The 23,239-nt window shown below is 48.6% G+C and overlaps 1 protein-coding gene across 2 annotated transcripts; it reads left to right on the top strand.

Moving 5' to 3' along the window:
- The first annotated feature begins 6,980 nt into the window (after positions 1-6,980).
- On the top strand, positions 6,981-22,815 carry LOC103743724 (gastrula zinc finger protein XlCGF26.1). Of its 2 annotated transcripts, XM_029569328.1 has the most exons (7): positions 6,981-7,211; positions 11,708-11,961; positions 12,186-12,234; positions 14,916-15,078; positions 15,345-15,440; positions 17,440-19,160; positions 19,205-22,815. In XM_029569328.1, the coding sequence occupies exons 2-6, from the start codon at positions 11,948-11,950 to the stop codon at positions 19,119-19,121; spliced, it is 2,004 nt and encodes a 667-aa protein (XP_029425188.1). In that variant the 5' UTR covers positions 6,981-7,211; positions 11,708-11,947; the 3' UTR covers positions 19,122-19,160; positions 19,205-22,815. The 2 variants fall into 2 exon arrangements, with proteins under 2 accessions (XP_029425188.1, XP_029425187.1); XM_029569327.1 differs by having other exon boundaries at positions 6,982-7,211; positions 17,440-22,815.
- Positions 22,816-23,239: the final 424 nt, after the last annotated feature.

The following is a 23,239-nucleotide window of genomic DNA, read 5'->3' as shown; positions in this document are numbered from 1 at the left end:
AAGTGCCACAAAACAAATTATCATGTGTCTGTATCATCCATACCCTATTGCACATTCATTTGTATGTGTCTGGGGTCTGGTCAGCATTTGAATATGTATGTATGTTTGTCCCCCACATCGTTGGTACCTCAGCACCTTCTAGGCTCATGAGGTAGGGCCCGTTACCAGGTAGCAGTGTCAACACCCTCATCCCGCACCCAGTGCTCATCGGAGAAGTCAGCTGCCCTTAGACAGTGAACGAGGCCATGGCCATCACCTTTCCAGGATAGACCTGGCAGGAGAGCCAGGAGTGGCAGAGAGACCTGGAAATACGGGGTCGTTCCACGACCAGCGATCCTGCTTGCTGGGATCTCCATGGTGTATTTCCCAGTGAGGCCCAATCCTGAAGACAACAGTAGGTGAGAGCCACTCATCACAAAGGCCACACCTTTGGCCTCACTACTCTGCAGTGTCCAGAAGAGGCAAATCTACAGATACCACAGCAGGTCAGTGGTTCCAGAAAAGGTGGAATGATGGTGGTGTGGGTGTGGGTACAGAGTTTCTAGAGGATGAAAAATTTCTGGAGTTACATAGAGGCCATTGTATGATAGTGGTTACTGGTGAACTTCATGTGTGAATTTGATCTCAAGTGCAAGTATGCATATATTAAGTAAACCACAAGGAGATTCCAGTTTTCCTGTTACCCTGACAAAGACCCAAAGGGTTCCCAGGGGCTGTGATGTGGCGCAGTGCTCAACCACACATTCAGTCCCCAGTACGAGAAAGCAAAACAAGTACAGTGGGTTGGAGAGAGCACACACCTGTGTGTTATAGGAATTAACCCGAGACTGACCTGGTGCAGTGAGAAGAATAACCATACTCAGAAACTTTGTCCTCTGTCACCTGCGGGTCCCAGTCTGAACTCCTGCTCCAGGGAAACTGAGGCCCAGCTAGAACTATATACAGGTTTTTACAGGATTTTTCACACCATCCTTTGGCAGTAACAACATTGGTGGATTTAAGACCTCCAGCACAGAAGTATACGTGCCCTTTAGGTTATTATAGGAAATTTAAATGGTCACTGTTTTCACAGAAGATACTTTGGGCAAGTGTGGGCAAGGGTTGTGACATCCCAGTAACAGGAAACATTTGCTAGTGTCAGTACGCTCCCACTTTAATGAACATGACACATTGTCAGCAGAGGACTCCTTACGATCATAGACTGGTTTGTGGTCATCTGTCCTGAGACTGAGCTCAGAGTAGCCTTTATGACTTGAGTACAGGTTGATGCTTCCGAAGTCCTAACTGTTCCTTCTACATACATCAACAAACACTTATTATTAGGGATGGTCTTATCAAATATATTTGTTACTGCTTATTTATCTACCACAGTTTCACTGGAGTCATAGTTCATTAGTTCCACCTTGGGTTAATTTTTCTGCATCATGTGTTTTATCTCTCTGTCCGGAACTGATCATTGTCCAGCAATCATGAAGAACCACTTGGCTTTAAATGTCAAAATTAAAAAGACGTGATCCAGCTACATTTTGCATTTGGGAGTTGATCTCACAGACAGACATACATGTCTTTTAACTCAGATGCAACACTACACATTTCTTTTGGCAGAATGAAAGATGCTCACAGAATTGGGGTCTGTTCTGTGGCAATTCCATCCTAGAGGGAGGCTTATTAAGGCTTAGAAAGTAAACAAAACCTAGGGGCAGAAAGTAAAAAACAAGCCTCAAGAAGTTTCTGAAACTTAAAATTCACAAAGGCAGCCATGCTTGGTGGCACACACCTTTTTAATCCCAGCACTTAGGAGGCAGAGGCAGGCAGATCTCTGTGAGTTCAAGGCCAGCCTGGTCTATATAGTTCCAGGCCAGCTGAGGCTACAGGGAGACCTGTCTCAACAAAACACACCCCCTCCCAAAAAGTGTGAGGCCTGGAGAGACAGTTCAGTGCTTAAGAGCACTGGCTGCTCTTACAGAGGATCCAGGGTCAGTTCCCAATATCTATATGGCAGCTGACTGTTCTAACTCCAGTTCCAGAGGAGCCAATGCCCTTTTCTGACTCGTCAGGCATTGCACAACATGGGTGCATATTATACACATTCATACGATACACTCACACAGAAAAAAAATTGTGTGTGAGTATATATGTCTTTCTGAGATAGGGCTGGGGCAACAGGGAGACCCTGCCTCAAAAAATTCCCCTCCCCCAAAAAAGATCCACAAAGGCCCCTCCTCCAAGATTATATACACACTGAGGACTACCGGGAACAGGACAAGTGGTCTGCAAGTCATCAGGGAGCTCCAGAGATGCAGCTGGGGTAGTCTCCTTGGTGAGTTGCCTCTGACCTTGTAAGTATCCCCTCATACCCATTGCTTCAGCAGGTTGGACTTTGGTGGAGTCAATACTTTGATCTGCCCCCAGTACATTGTATCTGGTGAACAGGTGTGTGTTCGTGTCTCCTCAGGAAAGGTCATAAACTGTCCATCTGTGCAGTGGAGAACACTGTCATGGATGAATGAAGGCCATCTGTGCTACTGATAACCAGTATCAAACCTTCAGGTTGACCAATCCCAATTCCTGGCAACCTGTGTGGATACTGATCACTTCTGGGGAGGGGACTGACCTGGGGAACACTGCTGTGTGTTCGGAATATTGGCCCATGTGTCTCCTGTACAAGCACTCAGATCAAAGCTATTGGAGTAATGACTGAGCTGATGCAGAGCAGGATGAGAAGGGCCAGGAGCACTCAGTTCTGATGTCCCAATGTTGCCCTAGTCCTCTGGGGCAGGAGGTATATGCAAGCATCCCAGAGGTGGCAGGCTGATGGGAAGAGGTGATGCACTGAAGTTAGAGAAGAGGGTACCGTCTCTCCAGGGTGAGTCTAGGGCAAGGAGTCACTAACCCTGCCCTGAGCTGAAGACTCACTGTTCCTTGGGCCAGGATGGATACCTCTGTGAACCATCTGTACAGGAGACACAGTGGTAGTGTTCTCTGCATCTGGGGCAGGAAGAGAGAATTTCCTTCTTGATATGAAGGTACAACAAGGCAGGACTTTGCATCAGAAAAGCACAGTGACTGGGTCTGTTCCTGTCTCCTAACCTGGGCCTCCAAGACACAACTGCCCTCAGTTCCTAGCCCTGCCCTCTTGTTTGCTCACAATCTCAAGGGCCTGGCACCATGCCCTGGAAGTCACAGGCAATGTGTAGCTGAATGGTTATGTCCACAGTCACTAGCTTCAAGAAGGGTCACCTGACAGGTGAGGGTGCTGGGGTTCTGGGGTCCTGGGATGAGCGACAGATTCTGAGGAGGTGCAGGTGGTGGTCTAGCTCCAAGGCAGATGAGTACAGTTGACCTGTAGAAGATGGGGAAACAGATCCCACTCACATACCCAAGGTCAGAGTGGGTAAAGTTGTTGGCAAAGCTAGGCTTCAGAGTCCACACAATAGAGATGCAGAAGTCAGTGTAAAGAGTTGGGGAGGCAGAGCTGGAGAGATGGCTTAGTGGTTAAGACCACTGGCTGCTGTTGCAGAGCCCCAGGTTTGATTCCCAGCACCTACATGGCGACTAACAACCATCTATAACTCCAGTTCCAGGGGATCTGACACCCTCTTCTGACCTCTGCAGGTATCACATAACATGGGTGTACTTACATATATGCAGGCAATACACTGATACACATAAAGTAAAATAAAAAATAACTTGGGAGGAAAGAGGTCCATGTCCTAGTGTAACCTTCCTTCCAGTGGGTTCTAAACACTACCTCAGGCAAACGCTCCCCCAGGCCAACCCCCAAAATCCAATCCTCACGGTGCACTCCAGGATGAGGACCAGGGGATCTCCTTAAGTCCATGTCCTAGAGGCTCTCTGGACCCGTTTCTGTGACCTCGTCACTTAGTGCATGACACACAGAAAGCTCTGTGTGTAATTATGTCTCACATAAGGCTCCCTGTCCACTCTAAAGAAACATGCTCCTGTGTCCTTTCTTAAAAATACATTTTATGATTTTTATTTTATGTGTAGGAATGTTTTGCCCATATGTATGCAGGTGCACAGTGTTAACCAGCGCCCCTGTAGTCTGAGCTATCTCTCCAACCTTATGTCCCTTTTATGACTATTGTTTATATCCAGAGAGCAGTTACTGTTCCACAGATTGCTGAGGAGGTGAAATCAGCCTTTGGTCTCTTGCACTGGTAGGTTGGGTTGCCTTTGTCCTCTGATGTGCAGCAGTATGTATTGGCCCCTTCCAGGAACTAGTCAGCAGAGATAGGGTGGAGAGTGCCTGTGAGATGGGGAAACCACAAGGTTTGGGGATGAAGAAACCCTTCCACACCATCATCCACTTGGGCATTTCCAGTTGGAATTTCAGATCCTGCCCCAGCGCACAGTCATACACACAGTCATACAGTTAGCATGACTCAGCCCACCCTGTTTCCATGCACACTGTCCTGCCCACAACAGAGGCTGCAACAGCAATGACCCAGCATTGTTGGGGTAGAAGGATCCTGACTTCCTTCAAGTGCACATAGAAGGGTGCCATGAGAGGAGACATTTAAAGGTGACAGTCCCAGGCTTTGGTGTCACAGGGCTGAAAAGTCCCACTGGCAGCCCAGGAATAAGGTCAGAGAGCCCAGTGCCCACAGGTTATCAGGGCTGTCAAGGCCCTTGAAGAACGAACACTTCCACTCCACATGAAGCATCATGGGAGCCACACTAGATGACCCAATCCTCAGCTCTTGGCTCTGTCAACAGATCCCACCTGTGCAGCAGGGCTTCCTGGGGTCTAGGCTGAGGTGGAGAAAGACTATGTATGCACAGAGTGTTAAGACCTGATGGCAGGGTGGCAGGAAATCCAGAAGAGGGACTGCACAGTTTCACACAACACATGACACAATTTACTTTTAGGAAGCAGGGGACCAGGAAGAGCTTTCTTCTGCAGAACAAGAGGCGACTTCCAAAGTTTTTGTCAGCATGGACAGGGTACTCTAAGCTGAAGGAAGAGGTTAAGAATGGTCAGGGATGAGGTCCAGACATTTCTTTGAAACAAGAATCTTGGGCTTGGTGGAACACCACCTTAGTCATAGATCAGAAATACATTATAAGTCTAAGTCATGACTGCAAGACATAGGATGATTGTTTAATGTTAAACACAATAACTAGCCATCCTTCTTGGAAATTGTTAAAAAATCTATGATACACTCTTTGTAGCCTACTGACTAACTTTAAATGTAAACCTGTAGAATGTGCTTTGATCTCTGTGAAACTAATTCTTTCATGTGTTCTGGGACAAACACCAAGCTTGTAACTGTAGTTTTGTGAGTATAGAAAAGCACTGCTAAAGACTTAAACTCACTCCTCTCCTCCATCAGAGGGTTGAGTCCTTTGCCTTCACTCATTTCATCATCCACTAGCACACCTGAGTCTCTACACTAAGCAGGAAGGAAAGGTACACAGATCAAAGGACAGTTCCCTGCAGTAGCTCAGGAAACTATTTGCAACAAAATATGGTCTCTCTGGGCTGAAGAGATGGTTTAAGAGCACTGGCTGCTCTTGCAGAAGACCTAGGTTCAAATCCTAGCACCCACATGGCCGCTAACAATCTGTAATTCCAGCTCCAGTGGATCTGATGTCCTCTTCTGACCTCTATAGGCATTGCATGACAGGGTGGTACTTACACACGTGCTAGTATAACATACACATAAAATTAGCCAGGTGTGGTGGCTCATGCCTTTAATCCCAGAACTTAGGAGGCAGAGACAGGTGAGTTTGAGGGCAGCCTGGTCTACATAGCAAATTCTAGGCTAGCTGGGGCTATAGGGAAACCCTGTCTCAAAAAAGACCAAAAGAAAGAAAGAAAAAGAAAAAATATTAAAAATGAAAAGAAATTAATGGGAATATGCCATGTCAGTTTAAGAAATAGATGGGGAGCTGGAGAGATGGCTCAGAGGTTAAGAGCACTGGCTGCTCTTGCACAGGACCTAGGTTCAGTTCCCAGCACCCACATGGCAGCTAACAACCATCTGTACGTCCAGTTACAGGGAATATGACTCCCTCTTCTGACCTCCATGGGCATTGCATGGCATGGGTGCATTTACACACAGGCAGGCAAAACACACACATTGTCAACACAGAAGCACAATTCTCATCTCAAAGGGGATAAGAAATAGTTTATTCTGGAATCAAGTATGAGTGACCTTGGTCGAGGAACACAGGTTCAGATTACCCCAAATTCCATAAATCAAGACACTTTTCAAATACATCGGTTGATACATTCAGTAGGTGGATTCAGCAAGCAGATTCAGCAAAGGGACACCTCAGCTACAGGCCTCAGTTGACCTTTCAGCTGGTGGGAGCTGATGGTCTGCTAGTTAATGCTTTCCAAAAGTTTTTATTTTTTATTTGTTAATTATAGGATGTTATGTCAGAAACAGGTGAACAGGTGAGCAAGAACTGGCTATTTAGGGGCTAAAGACAGCCCAAGATAAATGGTAACTAGGCTTTGGATCTGCAACATTTCAAACTTACCATAATCACAGACGTTCTAATCAGTTGATCCGCGTTTGCAGAGGGTTTGGTTTTTTATTTTTTTATCTTTTTGAGACAGGGTCTCCCTGTAGCCTCAGCTGACCTGGGCTTGTTTTGGAGCCATGGCCTCCATGTCCCATAGATTCACCTGCTTCTGCTTCCTGAGAGCTGGGATTAAAGGTGCACACCACCACGCCTGGAGAAGGATGCTGGTTTTCTGTGACATTTCGTTCACAACGTAAAATAAGTAAATAATAAACAAATACTTAAAAATACAGGAGCCGACTCTTCCTATGCGGGTTCCACATCCCGCCCTTGGTTGTACGGACTGGAAATTCCTTAATGGCACCCTCCAACATCAGGATTCTATGGGTGTCGCCTTGACACTTCTTGATGTCACACGGAACCAGGGGCCGCGCCATCTTAACTACTGGCAGAGCCTACTTAGCAGCTTCCGGGGCGTTACTGCGTATGCGCGAACCTCTCGAGTGGGAGGAAATCGGCTGGCTACCGGAACAGAAACCCGGCTAGGCAATGACCGTGTGGCCATTTCGGGTTCGATCTTCACGCGATGCTTCCCAGATGCTGTCTGGACTCAGAGGGAATCTGGAATCTTCCATCGGGGGGTTCTGGGCGTCGGTGACTAGAAGTCCCCGCGAACTCCCCCGGGCGTGCGGTGTGCAGAGGCGCTGAGAAGGGTGAGGTCAGCGGTAGCTGCGCGGGGAGGATGCGTGTCGTCTGCATCTCTGTGATCCCGGCGTCGTGGACGTTGTCCTCTGAGCACCGAGGACAGCACCGGGGACCCTGGGAGGACTCCCCGTGGGTGCTGCGGGAGCCCGTGCTGGGTGGAGCTGGAGCTGCAGGTGGAGAACTTGGAGGGTGGGTGGGGATGGGGAAGAGTCAGGACAGCAGGTGGCTGATGGAGCCCGCAGGCCTTGGGAGGGGGTCTTTCCGGGGACTGCATGGCCTTCTGCATTTATTTTTTTGTTTATTAAATCTTTTATTTATTATGTGTATGAGTGTATTGTCTGCATGTGTGTAAGTGCACCCGTGTGTGTGCAGTGCCCGTGGAGGAGAGAAGAGGATGTCGGATCACCTAGAAATGGAGTTACACATGGTTGTTAGCTGCCATGTGGGTGCTGGGATTCAAACGCGGGTCATCTGCAAGAGCAGCCAGTGCTCTAGCCATTGAGCCATCTCTCCAGTCATTTTTTAAATCTTTCCTTTTGCCTTTCCCATTTCAGAAGTAAAACATACAAAGGATGGAACAGAATCCAGGAGATAACACATGGACCTTTTTATCTGTGGGTCCAGGCACCAGACCTGGGGGTGGTGATCTGTGCTGGTGCCAGGGTTCCAGGGCTTCTGGGGATCCCAGGGTATGTCCTGTAGGGAGCAGGAGCTGCAACTGACCACCACCTAGTCCCTACGGGTGTCCTCAGGAGGTGTCTGGGTGGCCCAGTACTGTCTTCCCCTTCCTGCTCTGTGGGCCTCTGTCTGTGATTGGCAGGTGACCAGAATGATGCCACTCCCACGGTAGGGCTGCAGTATTTGACCCCCTCTGTTTAGGGTTGAATCTCTCTGGAGTAAATTGTGTAAATTATGTTTTCTGGGAAATGTTTATTGATTAGTGAGGTAGTGATGTTTTCAGGAGCCTGAGACACCCAGGCAGTTCTGTGGCCCTGTTGCTGAAACTCCTTGAGGGGGGGGTGTTGTGTAAACTATGTCCAGCCCCTCCTCCTTTGGTCCTAATGACCAACTGAGGTAGATGTTACCAAATTGCGCTCTGGGAAACCAATAAGTTCTTTGGGCTTACTTACAGAGCAGCAGTGAGGGGTCACTTACAGGAGTGTGGGTGCCCCCCACCTGTGGCCACACTGGAAAGTCTTCATAGCTTCCCCATAGCACCATGAAATGGCAAGAGACCTTCCCCAGGCTTCTCCAGCCTGTAAACTCCCCCAGGCCATGTCCAGGAAGACAGTGGCATTTGTCTGACTTCAAGGACAGTCCAGTACGACAGGTCCACTCACGGAGAGTACTGAAGGCCATGGTTTCGATGGCTGGATTCTGGTGTAGTGGAGGTGACTCCTTAGGACAGGGAAGAAGTGCTCAGTGACAGAGAGGGGGTCCAGGTGCATGTGTGCAGGTGTTGTGGGCCACGCAAGAGATGGGTCTCTGAATTTATTTTTGTTTATTTAAAAAGTATTTTTATTGAGTTTTTGATATAAGATCTTAATCAAATTTAGACCCCATCCCCCATCTGCACTCCCCTTAACACCCCCCCAACCACCAGATTTCATGCATTCTGTCATATATGTTAAGTCATATCCTGTCAAGCAGTTTTACTCAGATGTTTCTCAATGCAAGTTCATCCATGGGAGTCTAGTCAGCTTATCTAGAGTCCCTCCCTTAAAGTACAGTCTACTCTCCCTCACCCGGCAGTAGTTCCTCGGCTAAGCTTTGGGTCCTGCTGCCCATTTCCCCAGTTCTATGCAGGTTTTTGTCTGATTGAGTCAGCGTGGGTCTTGTGCATGCTGAAGCCATTGTTGCAAGTTCCCAGAGACCCGAAAGCCTCTGTTTCCTTATGTTCATGCACCAACTATGGCACTTAGAATATTTCCGCCCCCTCTTCTGCAATGGTTCCTGAGCCATGGGTGGGTGAGGTTTAATCCAGGAGTCCTATCCAGGGACACACACTCTGCAGTATCTTGTTCTCTAAAATGTGGCCGCTTGTGGCCTTGTGTGCACTTTCCACTCTGATGTATGAGGAAGCTTCGCTGGTGAGAGTTGAGGGGTGCACTAGTTTTCTCCACTCCCTGTTCCACTATTTCCATGAACCTCAGGTGTTGAGGTTTCACTGTAGACATGTCACTTAGGGCTAGACGTCTCTCAGACATGTATTCTCTGTGTGTGACCTCTAATAGCCACCATCTGTTTGGCTATATTTACAGGGCCACACATGATTTTCCTCCCATTTAGGACGTCAAGGCCAATTAGAGAGCTGCTGATCACCCCAGATAACAGAGACAGTGTGCTGGCCAGTCTTGGTGTGGTTATTAGGCTTTTCGGCTGGCCAGGCAGGCTTGCTTTACGATGCCTGTGGACAGTACCTGTGTCCCAGTGGGGAGGCTCCTAATTTTATATCTTTTTTAAAGTTTTTGAATTTTTGCAAATTCCTTTTTTTTGGTCTTTTTGAAGCAGGGTCTCCCTGTAGCCCCAGCTGTCCTGGAACTCACTATGTAGACCAGGCTGGCCTTGAACTCACAGAGATCCACCTGCCTCTGCCTCCCGAGTGCTGGGACTACAGACTTGTGCCACCACCGCAGCTCATACAGTACATTTTAATAATATTTAGACCCTTTCCTCTACCTGTACTCCTCTTTTAGCACCCACGCACACACACTGGATTTCATGTGTCCTGTCATATATCTTAAGGCCTCTTGAGCCATGTTTGTGTCCCCACATGTCCTTGAGCATGTGTTCATCCACTGGGGCCTGGTTACCCGATCTCGCATCACACCCTTAAAGAATACCGACTCTCCCTCCCCCAGTAGTTACTGTTGCCAACAGCTCCTCAGCTGGGGTGTCTTCCCTACTTCCCCACGTCTATGCTGGGATTCTGTCTGGCTTGAGCTTGCTTGGGTCCTGTGCATGCTGTCACCATTGCTGGAAGTTCCTATAACTTCCCAGCTGTCTGGAACACTGTTTCCCATGGTCTTCCACCACATCTGGCTCTTACAGTCTTTTTGCCCTGTTTTCAGCCTGGTCCCTGAGCCTTGGGAGGCAGAGCTTTGGTATAGGTATCCTGGTTCAAAACTCTCTGCACTTGGGCCAGTTCTGGCTTTCTGGGTTAATCATCATCTGTTACACGAGGAAGCTTCCTCGGTGATAGTTGAGAGGTGCATTAATATTTCTGCCTCCTGTCCTGCTGTTTCCTGAGGCTTAGGTGTGGAGGTTGCACTGTAGATGTGTCACTTAGGGCTGGGCACCTCACAGACACTTATTCTCTGCTTGTGACCAGTTGTGGAACTCTGTAAAGTCTTCATGTATTGTAAGAGGAAGCTGCTTTGATGAGTGGTAAGCGGTGTGCTTGTCTGTAATACAAGGATAAATATTTAGAATACAGTAAAAAATTACATTGGTCTAGGGGGGTGGCAAAATTAGGCTTTTCTCTAGGATCTATGACCTCTCCAGCTGTGTATATTTGACTGTGTTTTCAGTACTGCAAATGAGTTCCCTCGTCATGAGTGGGCCAATTAGATAGCTGTTGATTACCACCAAGCTAAAAGTGTCACTACTGCACCAATAGAGATAGTTTCCTGGGCTAGTCATTGTGCTTATTAGGCTTTCGAGGTGGGCTGGACCATTAATTGGTTTTCTCCCTTAGCAGCTTGCATAGTGTCCTCCATAACTATGAGAGCTAGTCTGCAGGGAGGAGGCTTCCAGGTCAATTCCAGCTCCATCGCTCCAAGTCCTGTGTCTGAAGTATGTCCTGTCTTCAGCAAGAGGGTCTAACCTTCAAGTTCTGGGAGGCCATCAAGGACTGTGGCAATAGCCTGTGTCATTTTGGGAGTGTCTTGACTACCCTGACCAACAACTCAAAAGGAAGTTTCCCTGCCTAGCACTGTGTTTCTTGTTATATGGCCTTCAGCTGTACACATGCCTCCTACTCCTCCCTCCCCTTCCTCACCATGGTTCTTTACTGTGTTCCTAACTCCTGCAGCTACAGCAGGGTATGTACTCCATCTAAGGATGTGGAGCTGGAACCCACAAATGAGGGAGAACATACGTCCTTGTATTTCTGAGTCTGTTACTTCACTTAGTATAACAGTTTCTGGTTCCATCCATTTACCTGCACATTTCATGATTTCATTTTCTTTATCGCTGAGCAGAACTCCATTGTGTAGATGTATTGCATTTTCATTATCCATCCGTCGAGGGACATTTGGGTTGTTTCCATCTTGCAGAGGACCCAGGTTCAAATCCCAGCACCCACATGGTGGCTAGCAACAGTCTTTAACTCCAGTTCAAGGGGTTCCAACTCAATTCTCTTTTGGGCCCCATGGGCATCAGGCAAGCCTGTGGTTGGTGCACATGCGAACACGAAGGTGAAACATTCCTATACATAAACTAAAATAAATGTTTGTAAAGAAAGTGTGTTGGCTGAGTGACCGTGTGGTCATTGATTTCCCAGGACTTTCCAGTGTCTGCCGATCCCCGGTCATGCCACATCCAGGCTGCAGTACCCACGTGGTGCCCCATCTGGCCTCTGCCCAGCAGCTCTGCTTGGAACCTCTAGTCGCCCACCCAGCTTCCGGCTCCTGAGGAAATCAGATCTGCCAGCAAGAGAGACCAAGAGTAGAAAGCAGAGAAGATATGCCTGCTGACCCAAGACTGTCCCAGAGGCCCCAGAGACCGGGAGCTGGGCAGCAGCATGGGTCCCGTGAGGTAAGCAGGTGCTGCAGCAGATTCTGTTCTTCAAACTAAGGAGCACATGGGGAAAGCTGCAGGCCCCGGGCTTCCTGATGTGGTCTTAGCAGAGTGCAGGAGAAGATGCGTCCATACCTTGTCTTTTCCTGACATGCCTACTGTGCTGCCCTTAAGTTCTTCCATCTAGATTTGCCCCTGGTCTGGTGACTTCCTGTGGAGTCTGTTTATGTGCACCCCAACAGGAGAAGGCGCCGACAGACCAAAGGAGTTCTTCCCTGCAAACAGAGCCTGGTAAAGCACTGGATTTATTGAACTAGGGTTACGCCATCTAGACCAGACTGGCCCCAAACTTGGAGCAGTCCTTTGGCTTCTGTCCTCCCAAGTACTTCCATCACCACTCCAAGCTTCCTGGTGGCTCTTGAAAGATTAGTATCTTGAAATAATAATGTGGAAATGCTCAATAAAATACTCTGTTGATTGCATGTATTTCTTTTTAACATGACTACTAGAGTTTAAGAGATTACTTGGGCCAGGTGTGATGGCGCATACCTTTTAATACCAGCACTCAGGAGGCAGAAGCAGGCGGATCTCTGTGAGTTCAAGGCCAGCCTGGTCTACATAGCGAGTTCCAGGCCAGCTGGGGCTACAGGGAGACCCTGTCTCAAAAAGACCAAAAAAAAAAGAAAGAAAGAGATTACTTGGAGGCTCCCCTTAAGCTTTCGTTGAAGAGCTCTGGTCTAGATGCTTGCTCACCATCCAAGTGAGTTTATTTGTTTGCAAGAGCACAGTGTGGGTGGCATGCATGCATTTTTGTATCCTACCACATGCACATCATGGCTGTCTCTCTCTCTCTCTCTCTCTCTCTCTCTCTCTCTCTCTCTCAAACTTGACCATTGGTCTCAGGTCTTGTCAGTTCAGTCCTCTTTTATAAAGACTCCAGCAGGGTCTCACCAATATGGCTTACAGCCTTTAAAAGCAAAGATTTAAGCCAGGGGTGGTGGCGCACGCCTTTAGTCCCAGTGTTCGGGAGGCAGAGGCAGGAGGATCTCTGAGTTCAAGGCCAGCCTGGTCTACACAGTGAGTTCCAGGAAAGCGGGGGCTACAGGGAGACCCTTTCTAAAAAGGAAAAAAAAAAAAAAAAAAAAAGAGATTTATTTATTTTAATTTTATGTGCAGGAGTGTTTACTTGTATGTATGTATGTATGTATGTATGTATGTATGTATTTATGTGTTCCATGTGTGTGCAGTGCCTACAGGGGCCAGCCAGACAAAGATGATGAAGGTGTCATTAGATCCCCTGGAAATGGAGTTACAGAGGTTGTGAACCACCTTGTAGGTTCTGGGACGCAAACCGAGGTTCTCTACAAGAGAAGCAAATGTACTTAACCACTGAAGAGCCACTTTTTAATGAAAGGGGCGGCTGTTCGGCTGGCCCCCAGGCTGCCTATGTCATCTACAGGCCTGTAATGCAGAGCTCTTCAGTTAACTCTAAATTTTATCCAAAGGAAAAGGCAGGCTGTGGGGGCTGGGGCTCGGCCTTTGTTGGTGACGTCTTGCCTCGAGTTCAGGAAGCTCTTGGTTCTGTCCCTAGCACTGCATGACCTGGGTGTGATGGTGTGCGCCTGTAATCCCTGGAAAGCTGGAGGCAGATCAGATGTTCAGAGTTGCCTTTAGCCCCCTAGAGAGTTCAGGACCAGCCGGTACTGCATGCAGTCTCAGGCAGACAGTGAAGGAAGACCAGCCTTTTTTTTTTTTTTTTTTTTTGGTCTTTTTGAGACAGGGTCTCCCTGTAGCCCCAGCTGACCTGGATTCACTATGCAGACCAGGCTGGCCTTGAACTCACAGAGATCTTCCTGCCTCTGCCTCCCAAGTGTAGGGACTACAGGCGTGCGCCATCACGCCCGGCAGACCAGCCTTTTAAATATGAACATGGTCATTTCCGGCATTTAAGGTGCCCAGTTGGCAGCTCTTCCTTGCCATTGGAAAGTCCATGTTGTCCTTCCCTCAGACCCACACCCACCTGCTTGGGACTTGGATGACAGCCACTTTCTAGACATCACAGGGTCGCCTCCCCTCTGACACAGCTGTCTGTAGGTAAGTGCACCCAAGTCGTGCAATGCCCGCGGAGGTCAGAAGAGGCTGTCACATCCCCTGGGACTGGAGTTACCGACAGTTGTTAGCTGCCATGTGGGTACTGGGATTTGAGCCCGGGTCTTCTGCAAGAACAACCAGTGTTCTTAACCGCTGAGCCATCTTTCCAGCCCCATGATACCCTTTTTTTAAGATTAAAAAAAAATTTCTTTAGGCCGGGCGTGGTGGCACATGCCTTTAATCCCAGCACTTGGGAGGCAGAGGCAGGCGGATCTCTGTGAGTTCAAGGCCAGCCTGGTCTACATAGCGAGTTCCAGGTCAGCTGGGGCTACAGGGAGACCCTGTCTCAAAAAGACCAAAAATAATTTTTTTCTTTAAATTCTGTATATGTGTGTGGGTGGGGGGGGTATGTGTACATGACTGCAGGTGCCCTCAGAGGTCATAGATGTTGGGTCCCCCAGAGCTCAAGTTCCAGGTGGTTATGAGCTACCCAGAATGAATACTGGGAACCAAGCTCAGATCCTCTTTAAGAGCCGTACATGCTCTTAACCTCAGCGCCATCTCTCCAGCCCCTGCATGTCCTGTTTTGCAAGTCTCTGAGTTTCTTTAAGAGTGGACACCCATGTAATATTGAACCTCTTGACGAGGCACAAGCATAGCCTGGTATATTGTTGCTTAACAAATGTCATGCCACCTGTACTTGGTGCAAGTTTAGAAAGAATCATTTCCAGACTCCTTGAAAAGGTAATTCATTTATAAGCTGTCCTTATCCCTGAAAAAACAATATGAAGTAGGTGTTGAAGCTTATTAACTACCTGTCTTGGTGGGGAAAAAACATCACTGAAAACACGTACTTACGTGTAATATCTCATTCCTCAAAGATGAGCAACTCGGTGAGCTTAGGTCCATTGTTACAGAGGTTGGTGTCGTTTGAGGACGTGACTGTGGACTTCACCCAGGAAGAGTGGCAGCACCTGGATCCTGCCCAGAGACGCCTGTACCAGGACGTGATGCTGGAGATCTACAGCCACCTCTTGTCAGTGGGTGAGCGCAGCTGGGGATCTAGGACCGGCCTCGTGGAGATTTCCTTCCCTTTGTGAAACAGCAGAATGGCAGCAATGTCATGCTTTTTTCCACAGCTGTCCTAGAGTTTCATTTCTTTGGGTTCCCCAATTTTGACTTATTAGACCCAGTCGGAAATGTTGACTTTTGTGATGAGAAAATACAAAACTTCAGTGGATGCTCAAAACCTAGAAGCTGTCAGTAACCTAAGTGGCTAAACAGAAGTGTAATGTCCTTCCGATTCACAGGGTATCCCATTCCCAGTCTGAAGCTCATCTTCAGGATGAAGAGAGGAAAGGAGGCACGTATAGGGGAGGCTGAGCTCCTGTGTCAGCGATGGCCCCGTGAGTGATGAGTGCCCAGGGAGAGGTGGATGGGGTCTCGGGGCCAGTAGCAGCCTGCCTCCCTTTTCCCATGTCTACAAGTGATGCCAGCCATGTTATGTTAATGCAGAGTACGGGCCGGTGTAAGACTCTCAAAGGTGGACACCGAGCACGCTGCCTCCTCATGCAGATCAGGTTGCCTAAGTGACCAACTCAACCATGTCCTGCAGATGCACAGGCATTTGTGTTTGCACATCATTTGTTATCCTGGACGTTAGCCATATTGGTTTATGCATCACCCATGTGTTGTGCAAATGCACTTTTCCCCCTAATTTTACTTTACTGATAGACATCTCATTGTGTGTTCAGTGACTCAGTTTCCCGTTTATACATTGCTTTTTTGTATTTTTAAAATTATTTTAAAAATTTTTTATTTTGTGTGTATGAATGTATGGCCTGCATGTGTGTAAGTGCACCTATGTTGTGCAGCGCGCACAGAGGTCAGAAGAAGGTGTCAGATTCCCTGGAACTGGAGTTACAGATGGTTGTTGGCTGCCATGTGGGTGCTGGGAACCCGGGTCCTCTGCAGGAGCAGCCAGTGCTCTAGCCACGGAGCCATCTCTCCAACCCTGAGGCTTTCACTTCCTGACTTCCTAGTCCCAGTGGCACCAGCACAAACCAGTTTCCTGTTTCCTTTCTCTCCTTTTTCCTTTTTATTCATGTTTCTGTGTTTTCTTTCTATATTAGATATTGTGTGTGATTATGTGTGTGTGCACATATGTGTGCAGGAGTGTTCATTTGTGCTTGTGTGTGGAGGTGACAGGTCAACAGCAATCCCTCTCCTCCATATTTTTGGTTTTTGGTCTTTTTGAGACAGGGTCTCCTATAGCCCCAGCTGTCCTGGAACTCAATATGTAGACCAGGCTGGCCTCGAACTCACAGAGATCCGCCTGCCTCTGCCTCCTGAGTGCTGGGACTAAAGAGGTGTGCCACCATGCCCAGCTTACGAATGAAAATTTTAGGGACTGGAGAGATGGCCTAGCAGTTGAGAGCACTTGCTGCTCTTGTAGAGGACTTGGGTTCAGTTCCCAGCCACCCACATCAGGACAACGACCTGTGACTCCAGCTCCAGGGGCTCTGACACCCTCTTTTGGCTTCCTCGGGCACCTGCACTCAGTGTGCACATGTCCCCACAAAAACATACATTCACATCATTGAAAATAAAAAGCTCTGGGTCCTAGCATACAGGTAGAGTGGTTGCCTAGCATGGGTGAGACCATTGTTCCAATTCTCATCCACACAGGAAAAAAAGTACAGGAAAAAAATGCAACAAAAAAATAAGGAAATGTTTTTGCTGAGTGTGGTGGTGCACGCCTTTAGTCCCAGCACTTGGGAGGAAGAGGCAGGAAGATCTCTGATTTCAAGGCCAGCCTGGTCTACATAGTGAGTTCCAGATCACCTGGGGCTGCAGGGAGACCCTGTCTCAAACCAAAAAGAAAGAAAGAAAACCATAACCAGATTTATAAAACAAGGTGAAGAGCCCAAATGTGCCTTGTCTGCAGTGAATGAAGTCCGAGCTCTGATTCCCAGCTTCAAGTCATGGCTCTTCCCTAAGAACGCCCTGTGAAAGCCTTGTCTGTTTCTTCCCTTACTAACCCTACTGCAGCTGAGCGTGTAGGTGTCCTACAGACGTGAGCTGGTTGCCTTTCCCCAAACCTAATCTTTCCTACATTGGACCACTGAATGAAGCATTGTATACTTTTATTTTTCAATCACCAGAACGGGGAGAGAGGTAAGACCGCCTCGTGCAGTCCATCCTCAGCACAGAAAACTGCCAACGCCTGCTGGACGCTGCACAGACGGATGTCTGACACAGCATATGGGCTGTGCAGATGTTCCTAATCATTGTCAGCATCACTGGGGCCTGGCCCAGGTTTTTCTGTCAATCTCAGTCAGCTCTGGGATCCCTTCTCCTCCCTGTTACTGTGCCTGTTCCTTCATTTCTTTCTTTTCCTAGCAGGGGACTCTGGACTTGACACCCCACAACAAGAAGTTTCTGAGGGAGCTTCAGTTCGAAGCGGTATAGGAAGTGAAGTCACAAGAAGTGATCCGTGGTTTTCCGAAGTTTTACAGGAACTGTGTCAAGGCACTGACTGTACGAAGAGAGATCAGCAAAACCAGGTCCCACCCTTGAGTCCTGGTACTTTCTTCAGTAACATGGTACTGAGTGCAGACAGTGACCATGAATGTAAAAAGTCTGGGAAAACCATCCCTTTGGTATGCAGCCTCATTTCTACACAAGACGGACCTCCGAAATGTTTATTTGCAAAAGTTTTGAACCCTAACCTAGAAGCAAATGGTCAGAATCAACACAGTGTCCCTAAAGGGCTTAATGACACTATTGCATCTGATGAGCTCTTCACACAAGGCTCCTGTGATGCTACATCTAAGGTTATTCATAGAGAGAAGGCGTACAAAGGTAATCAGGTGGTAAAAGTTAACCATAAAGAACCATTTGTGCAGTATGAAAGTCAGTCTCAGGAGAAACCACTCGAATGTGGGAAAGTCTTCAGTGACTGGTCAGCTTTTTGTAAACATCAGATAGCACACACTACACCTTTCGACTGTCATGAATGTGGAATAGCCTTCCTCCAGAAATCGGAGCTGACGTCCCATCAGAGGCCTCACATAAGAGAGAAGAAGCCGCATGAGTGTCCTGAGTGTGGGAAGTGCTTCACTCGGATCTCCCACCTGCAGTTGCATAATCGAATTCACACGGGTGAGAAGCCTCATGCGTGTCCTGACTGTGGGAGATTATTCCGCCGCACATCCCACCTGCAGGTGCATCATCGAATTCACACTGGGGAAAAACCTTATGAATGCCGTGACTGTGGGAAATCATTTGGTAACAGAACCCATCTGAAGATACATCATCGGATTCACACTGGGGAGAGACCTTATGTGTGTTCTGAATGCGGGAAGGCCTTCAATCAGAAGTCAATCCTCAGCACACACCAGAGAATTCATACAGGGCAGAAGCCCTACAAATGCGGTGACTGTGGGAAAGCCTTCTCTGCCAAGGCCCAACTCCAAGTACACGAGAGAATCCACACAGGAGAAAAACCCTATGTATGCACAGAGTGTGGGAAGGCCTTCAGTGCCAGGTCAGGTTTCCATACGCATAAGATGACACATACCAGGGATAGACCTTTCATCTGTCAAAAATGTGGGAAATCCTTCCTCCAGAAGTCCGAGTTGGCCTCCCATCGTCAAACTCACATTGGAGAGAAGCCTTATGAATGCCAGGACTGTGGAAAATCATTCAGTAAGACATCCCACCTGAAGGTGCATCATCGAATTCACACCGGGGAGAGACCTTATGTGTGTTCCGAATGCGGGAAGACCTTCTGCTGGAAATTATCCCTCAATCTACACCAAAAGATTCATACTGGAGAAAAGCACCATGTATGTAACGAGTGTGGAAAAGCTTTTAATCAGAAGTCAGTACTCAGAATGCATCAGAGAATCCACACTGGTGAGAAGCCTTACAAATGCAGTGACTGTGGAAAAGCCTTAACCTCTAAGAGTCAGCTCCAAGATCACCAGCGAGTTCACACGGGCGAGAAGCCGTATGTGTGCCCTGAATGTGGGAAAGCTTTCAGTAGCAGGTCATCGCTGCGTAGACACCATTTAACACACTAGCGAGAGACCATTTGTCACAAATAAGGAAAGAGGGATCTGGAGGTCATCCCTGGCATCCTGCCAGGGAACACGTTGGACAGAAGCCTTAGGAAAGCCACGGCTGTGGAAAACTGTTTCATGTTGCATAACGACTGAGGAGAGCTGTTAGCAGTGCGGCAACCGTGGTTCGTCTCAGCAGTGCTTCCAGCTAGAAGTGCATCATCAGATCAATCACAAGTAGAGACTGCTTTTTCTGATTTTGGAACGATCTTCCACCAGAGATTTCACACTGGAGAAGAGCCTCAAAATATAGTGGCTGTAGAAAATCCTCCATCATACATCAGCAAATTCACACACAAGAGAACCCCTCGTGTGCCTGATTGTGGGAAGCCCTTCAACTAGAAGTTGATATTCAGCATGCGCTAGAGAATTTACAAGGAAGATAAGCCTTCTCAGTGCCCTGACTGGGAAATCATTAAGTGATGCATTTTAACTGAACGCAAATGATCCGTTTTATGTTGGGAAGAGACCCTATGTGTGTTCTGAATGTGGGAAGGCTTCAACAGATCAGATTGCAGTAGACACCAGGCAACTTATACAAGGGCAGTTCTTAGACCAGTTCTCTGGAACCCAGGGTCAGGTTGGGCATGTGGAAGGCTCACCCCAGACTTACTGATGTTGGATGAAGCAATGCTTTTGGTAGATCCTTTTACTGATGTCCACAGGGCAGAGCTGGCTGGTGTTGGAATAGACAGCCTCGTTTGGGATTCCTGCACAAGAGACCTGGACCGATGAGGGCAGCTCCTCCGTCACCCTTGGCTTGGCTTGTGTTAGCAGGTGCAAAAGAGATGAATTCTGGGTTGGGTGATGGTTTTGGTAAAGGAGTACCCCACAGCTGCACTCGTACCCCCAGAAATGGCCACGGGAGTGTCTGTGATGTTCTGGGAAAGGACACAGTCGTTCTTCCCTTTGCAGATCTCTCACTGCTCCTCACAGCCTCACAGGGTCCAGTCTCTCACACCCAGTCTTCCCTGTTTTGCTTTGCACGTGCTGCAAAAGGTTGGCCAGAGTGAGAGGCTGGCCCGAAGCCATTCGGTGCCACATTACCTTTGTGAGGGCAGGTCTCTGGCCTTTTCTAGCCTGGCCTTCTAAAAACTGTCTAATAACACTAGACACGAGCTGTGCTGCTCCTCCAGGGAGCAACTCAGTATTTCTAAGCCTCTGTGTTGTGGTCTATAGAGTGGGGCCTATGGCTGGATCAGCCTTGGCTTGTAGTGCTAGGGCACATAGTGTGCAGGTGGGGCTGTGTCAGCCTCAGCATCCAGCATGGACAGGTCCCACTCTGCTGATGCTTGTTTTGCATGCTCTTCCCCTACTGTTGAGGATCAGGTTACCCTTAGTGCCTACTCTACAGTGATCTTCCTGCATAACCCATCCTGTGTGTGGCTGTGTTCACAACCTCTCCATCACACTAAGAATTTGATGATAGGGCTGGAGAGCTGGCTCAGTGGTTAAGAGCACTGGCTGCTCTTGCAGAGGACCCGGGTTTGGTTCTCAACACCCACATGGCAGCTAACAACCATCCATAACTCCAGTTCTATGGATATGGTGCCCTCTTCTGACCTCTGCAGAAATTGCACAACATGGGTACCTTCACACATGCAGGCAAAACACTCAAAAATGAAATAAAATTTGAGTTTGATGAGAACAGGGCTTGACTCTTTGGCTCCCTTCAGCGGTGGTACCCTGGGATCCACTGGATACCTGGCCCATACCTCCGTGTTCCAGGGGCAGTGTGCTCACCCAGGGAAGAAGAAGCAGAACCCAAGAAACTCTGACAGCCACTAGAACCATCTTTGTCATGGGCTTTGCTTCTGCGGAATGATGACCTGGGCTGGACTCACCTGTAATGGCAGTCTGGGTCCTTCCTGTCACCGCAGGTTTGGGTGTTTGTCTTCCAGACCTTCCTTCATCCCCAGATATGGAGCTATATCAGCCTGGGCCTGCCTCACCTCACACCCTAAGTGTCTTGCAATTGAGCAAAGACGACATCTTTCTCTTTATCAAAATTAAAACTTGTTTATTAGGGGCTAGAGAGATGAACAGCGGTTAAGAGCACTGGCTGCTCTCGTAGAGGGTCCAGGTTCAGTTCTCAGCACCCACTTGGCGGCTAACAACCTTCTCTAACTTCAGTTCCAGGGGACTACTGTCCAGTACTCATAAAGAACTTTACAGCCTGCACTACAAACAATAAAGCTGTTAGGGGAATAAAGAGCCCAGGCTGAAAGGAGGTCCTGGAGGTGGACGAGGAAGGTCCAGAATGTGCGGTTCTGCTGGGTGAATGTTGCCTTGCCCCTGGGTGACCAAGGGTACCAGTGCAGGATGCATAGAGTGGAATTTGGTAGGAGCAGGTACCAGAGTGGGTCAGGGGGCTGCAAATGGGGAGGGTTCACTGGTTCCCCAGCAAATGGTCTCTGTAAGACGAAGAGGGACATGCCCTTCCCTGAGCTGAAGAGGCCTTGTCCCCCAGTCCAGGGATGCTCTCTACCTGGCCAGCTCCTCTGGTTGTAGGGGTTCTTTGCAGCATCTTAGCAAGGAAGAACGTGAGAGTGAGGTAAGGCGGCACCCCCCACCATCACTCCAGAGAGCACAGAAAGGTTGAGGGACAGGCCCTTCCATGCCCCCCCCCCAACCTAACCGGGCTCTTAGACACCACCACAAACTCTCAGCCCTGGCCTGGCACTCAAAGGACACATCTGCCTGGATTGTTCTCTCCATAAATACACTAGCTCCAGGGAATGCTCCTTGACGGATGAGGTTGGTGCTGTGTCTTGAGGTCGGGGGTGAGGGCAGATGACATCCAGAAGGTGGCAGGCAGACCCTGCTCTCAGGCCCAGGGTACAGAGCTTGCCAGGATGCTGGACCCCTGATAGTCTGCCCTCCACCCTTCCCAGGACGGGCCCTATCCCAGCTGGTTGTGTAGACCCTAGTGACCTCTGGAACCTTGGTTTACCGATCACAGATGTGTTCCATTTGAAACGTCCTTTTTCTCCTGAAGGACCATTATTTCCTCTGTAACTGATGTTCATAGAGCAAAGGTGGTGGAATCTGCCCTGGGGCATTATGGTTGTGGCTACCTATATTTGGAATCTGTAGCTGGAAACAGGGACAGTTCAGGAAAGAGGCATGGTAGGATGATCTGCAGGAAAGACACTGCAAACCCTCAGTGATCACTGATTCTGATAGCCTCGTGGGAAAGCATCAATTCTGTGCCAGGAGTTGTGTGGGAAGAAGAAAGGTCAGCTTGTCACAGCCCCTGACCCCAAGCCCACTCATCTGGCCAGAGCAGGGACAGCACCATTATGGTGGGAGGTGTTTGGGTGTTGGGCGGGATCAGAGAAGGGAGGGTACATGTGGGAGAAGCACTGGGGCAGCTGAGAGGGAGCCAGAGTGCCTGGTTCACAGGAGGTGAACCTCAGACCCGTAGGCGGCTGAGTCATCCTCTGCAGAGAGCAGAAAGAACCTCAGGGCAGATGCTGGCCGGAGAGATGTTTGTTGGGGACCTCTGTTGTGTGAAGTAGAAGTTCCTTCATGACCAGATAGCCCATGGGCTCGGCATAAAATGCAGAGACTCCTTTTAACAATAGAGTGCTTTTCCTAGCATCCTCCTGACTCACCCTTTTGAAGTGCCCGCCACAAATGCCCTAACATAAACATGGCCTCTAGCTCTGGAATTACCATGCTTTCCTGTGTGATTTTTCAGGCAGTCTGGCAACCTGGCAGGAGCCCACTTCCATATGTAAATAGGGCTAACAGCCAAAGCTTTTACCACTACCCCCATGGTATAAATATCCTAGTCTTCTCTCAATATTTGGAGCTAGAAGCAGACTTAGAGCTAGAGCGAGAACTGGGTCACTGATACTTGGAATAAAGAGCTGTAGACTGAGTTCTGTGTCTCCTGCCTGCAATCTAGTCTCCCCGGGGGGCAGCATTCCTCCGTCATCGACTCACGGACACCCAGCTTCAGCCGCCCCGTACTTTCCCGCGTGGTCCAGCGGCCGGTGGAACTCGCATATTGAGGAAAGTGCACGGGTGAAATTAGGGCGGGACTCGGCTGGACAAAGCTCCAGCAGCAGAGA

The sequence above is a fragment of the Nannospalax galili genome, unplaced genomic scaffold (assembly GCF_000622305.1).
Source record: "Nannospalax galili isolate Female #2095 unplaced genomic scaffold, S.galili_v1.0 scaffold960, whole genome shotgun sequence".
NCBI classification, from domain to species: domain Eukaryota; kingdom Metazoa; phylum Chordata; class Mammalia; order Rodentia; family Spalacidae; genus Nannospalax; species Nannospalax galili.
Note: the sequence above shows the minus strand (reverse complement) of the source record. Positions and strands in the feature narration are given on the sequence as shown.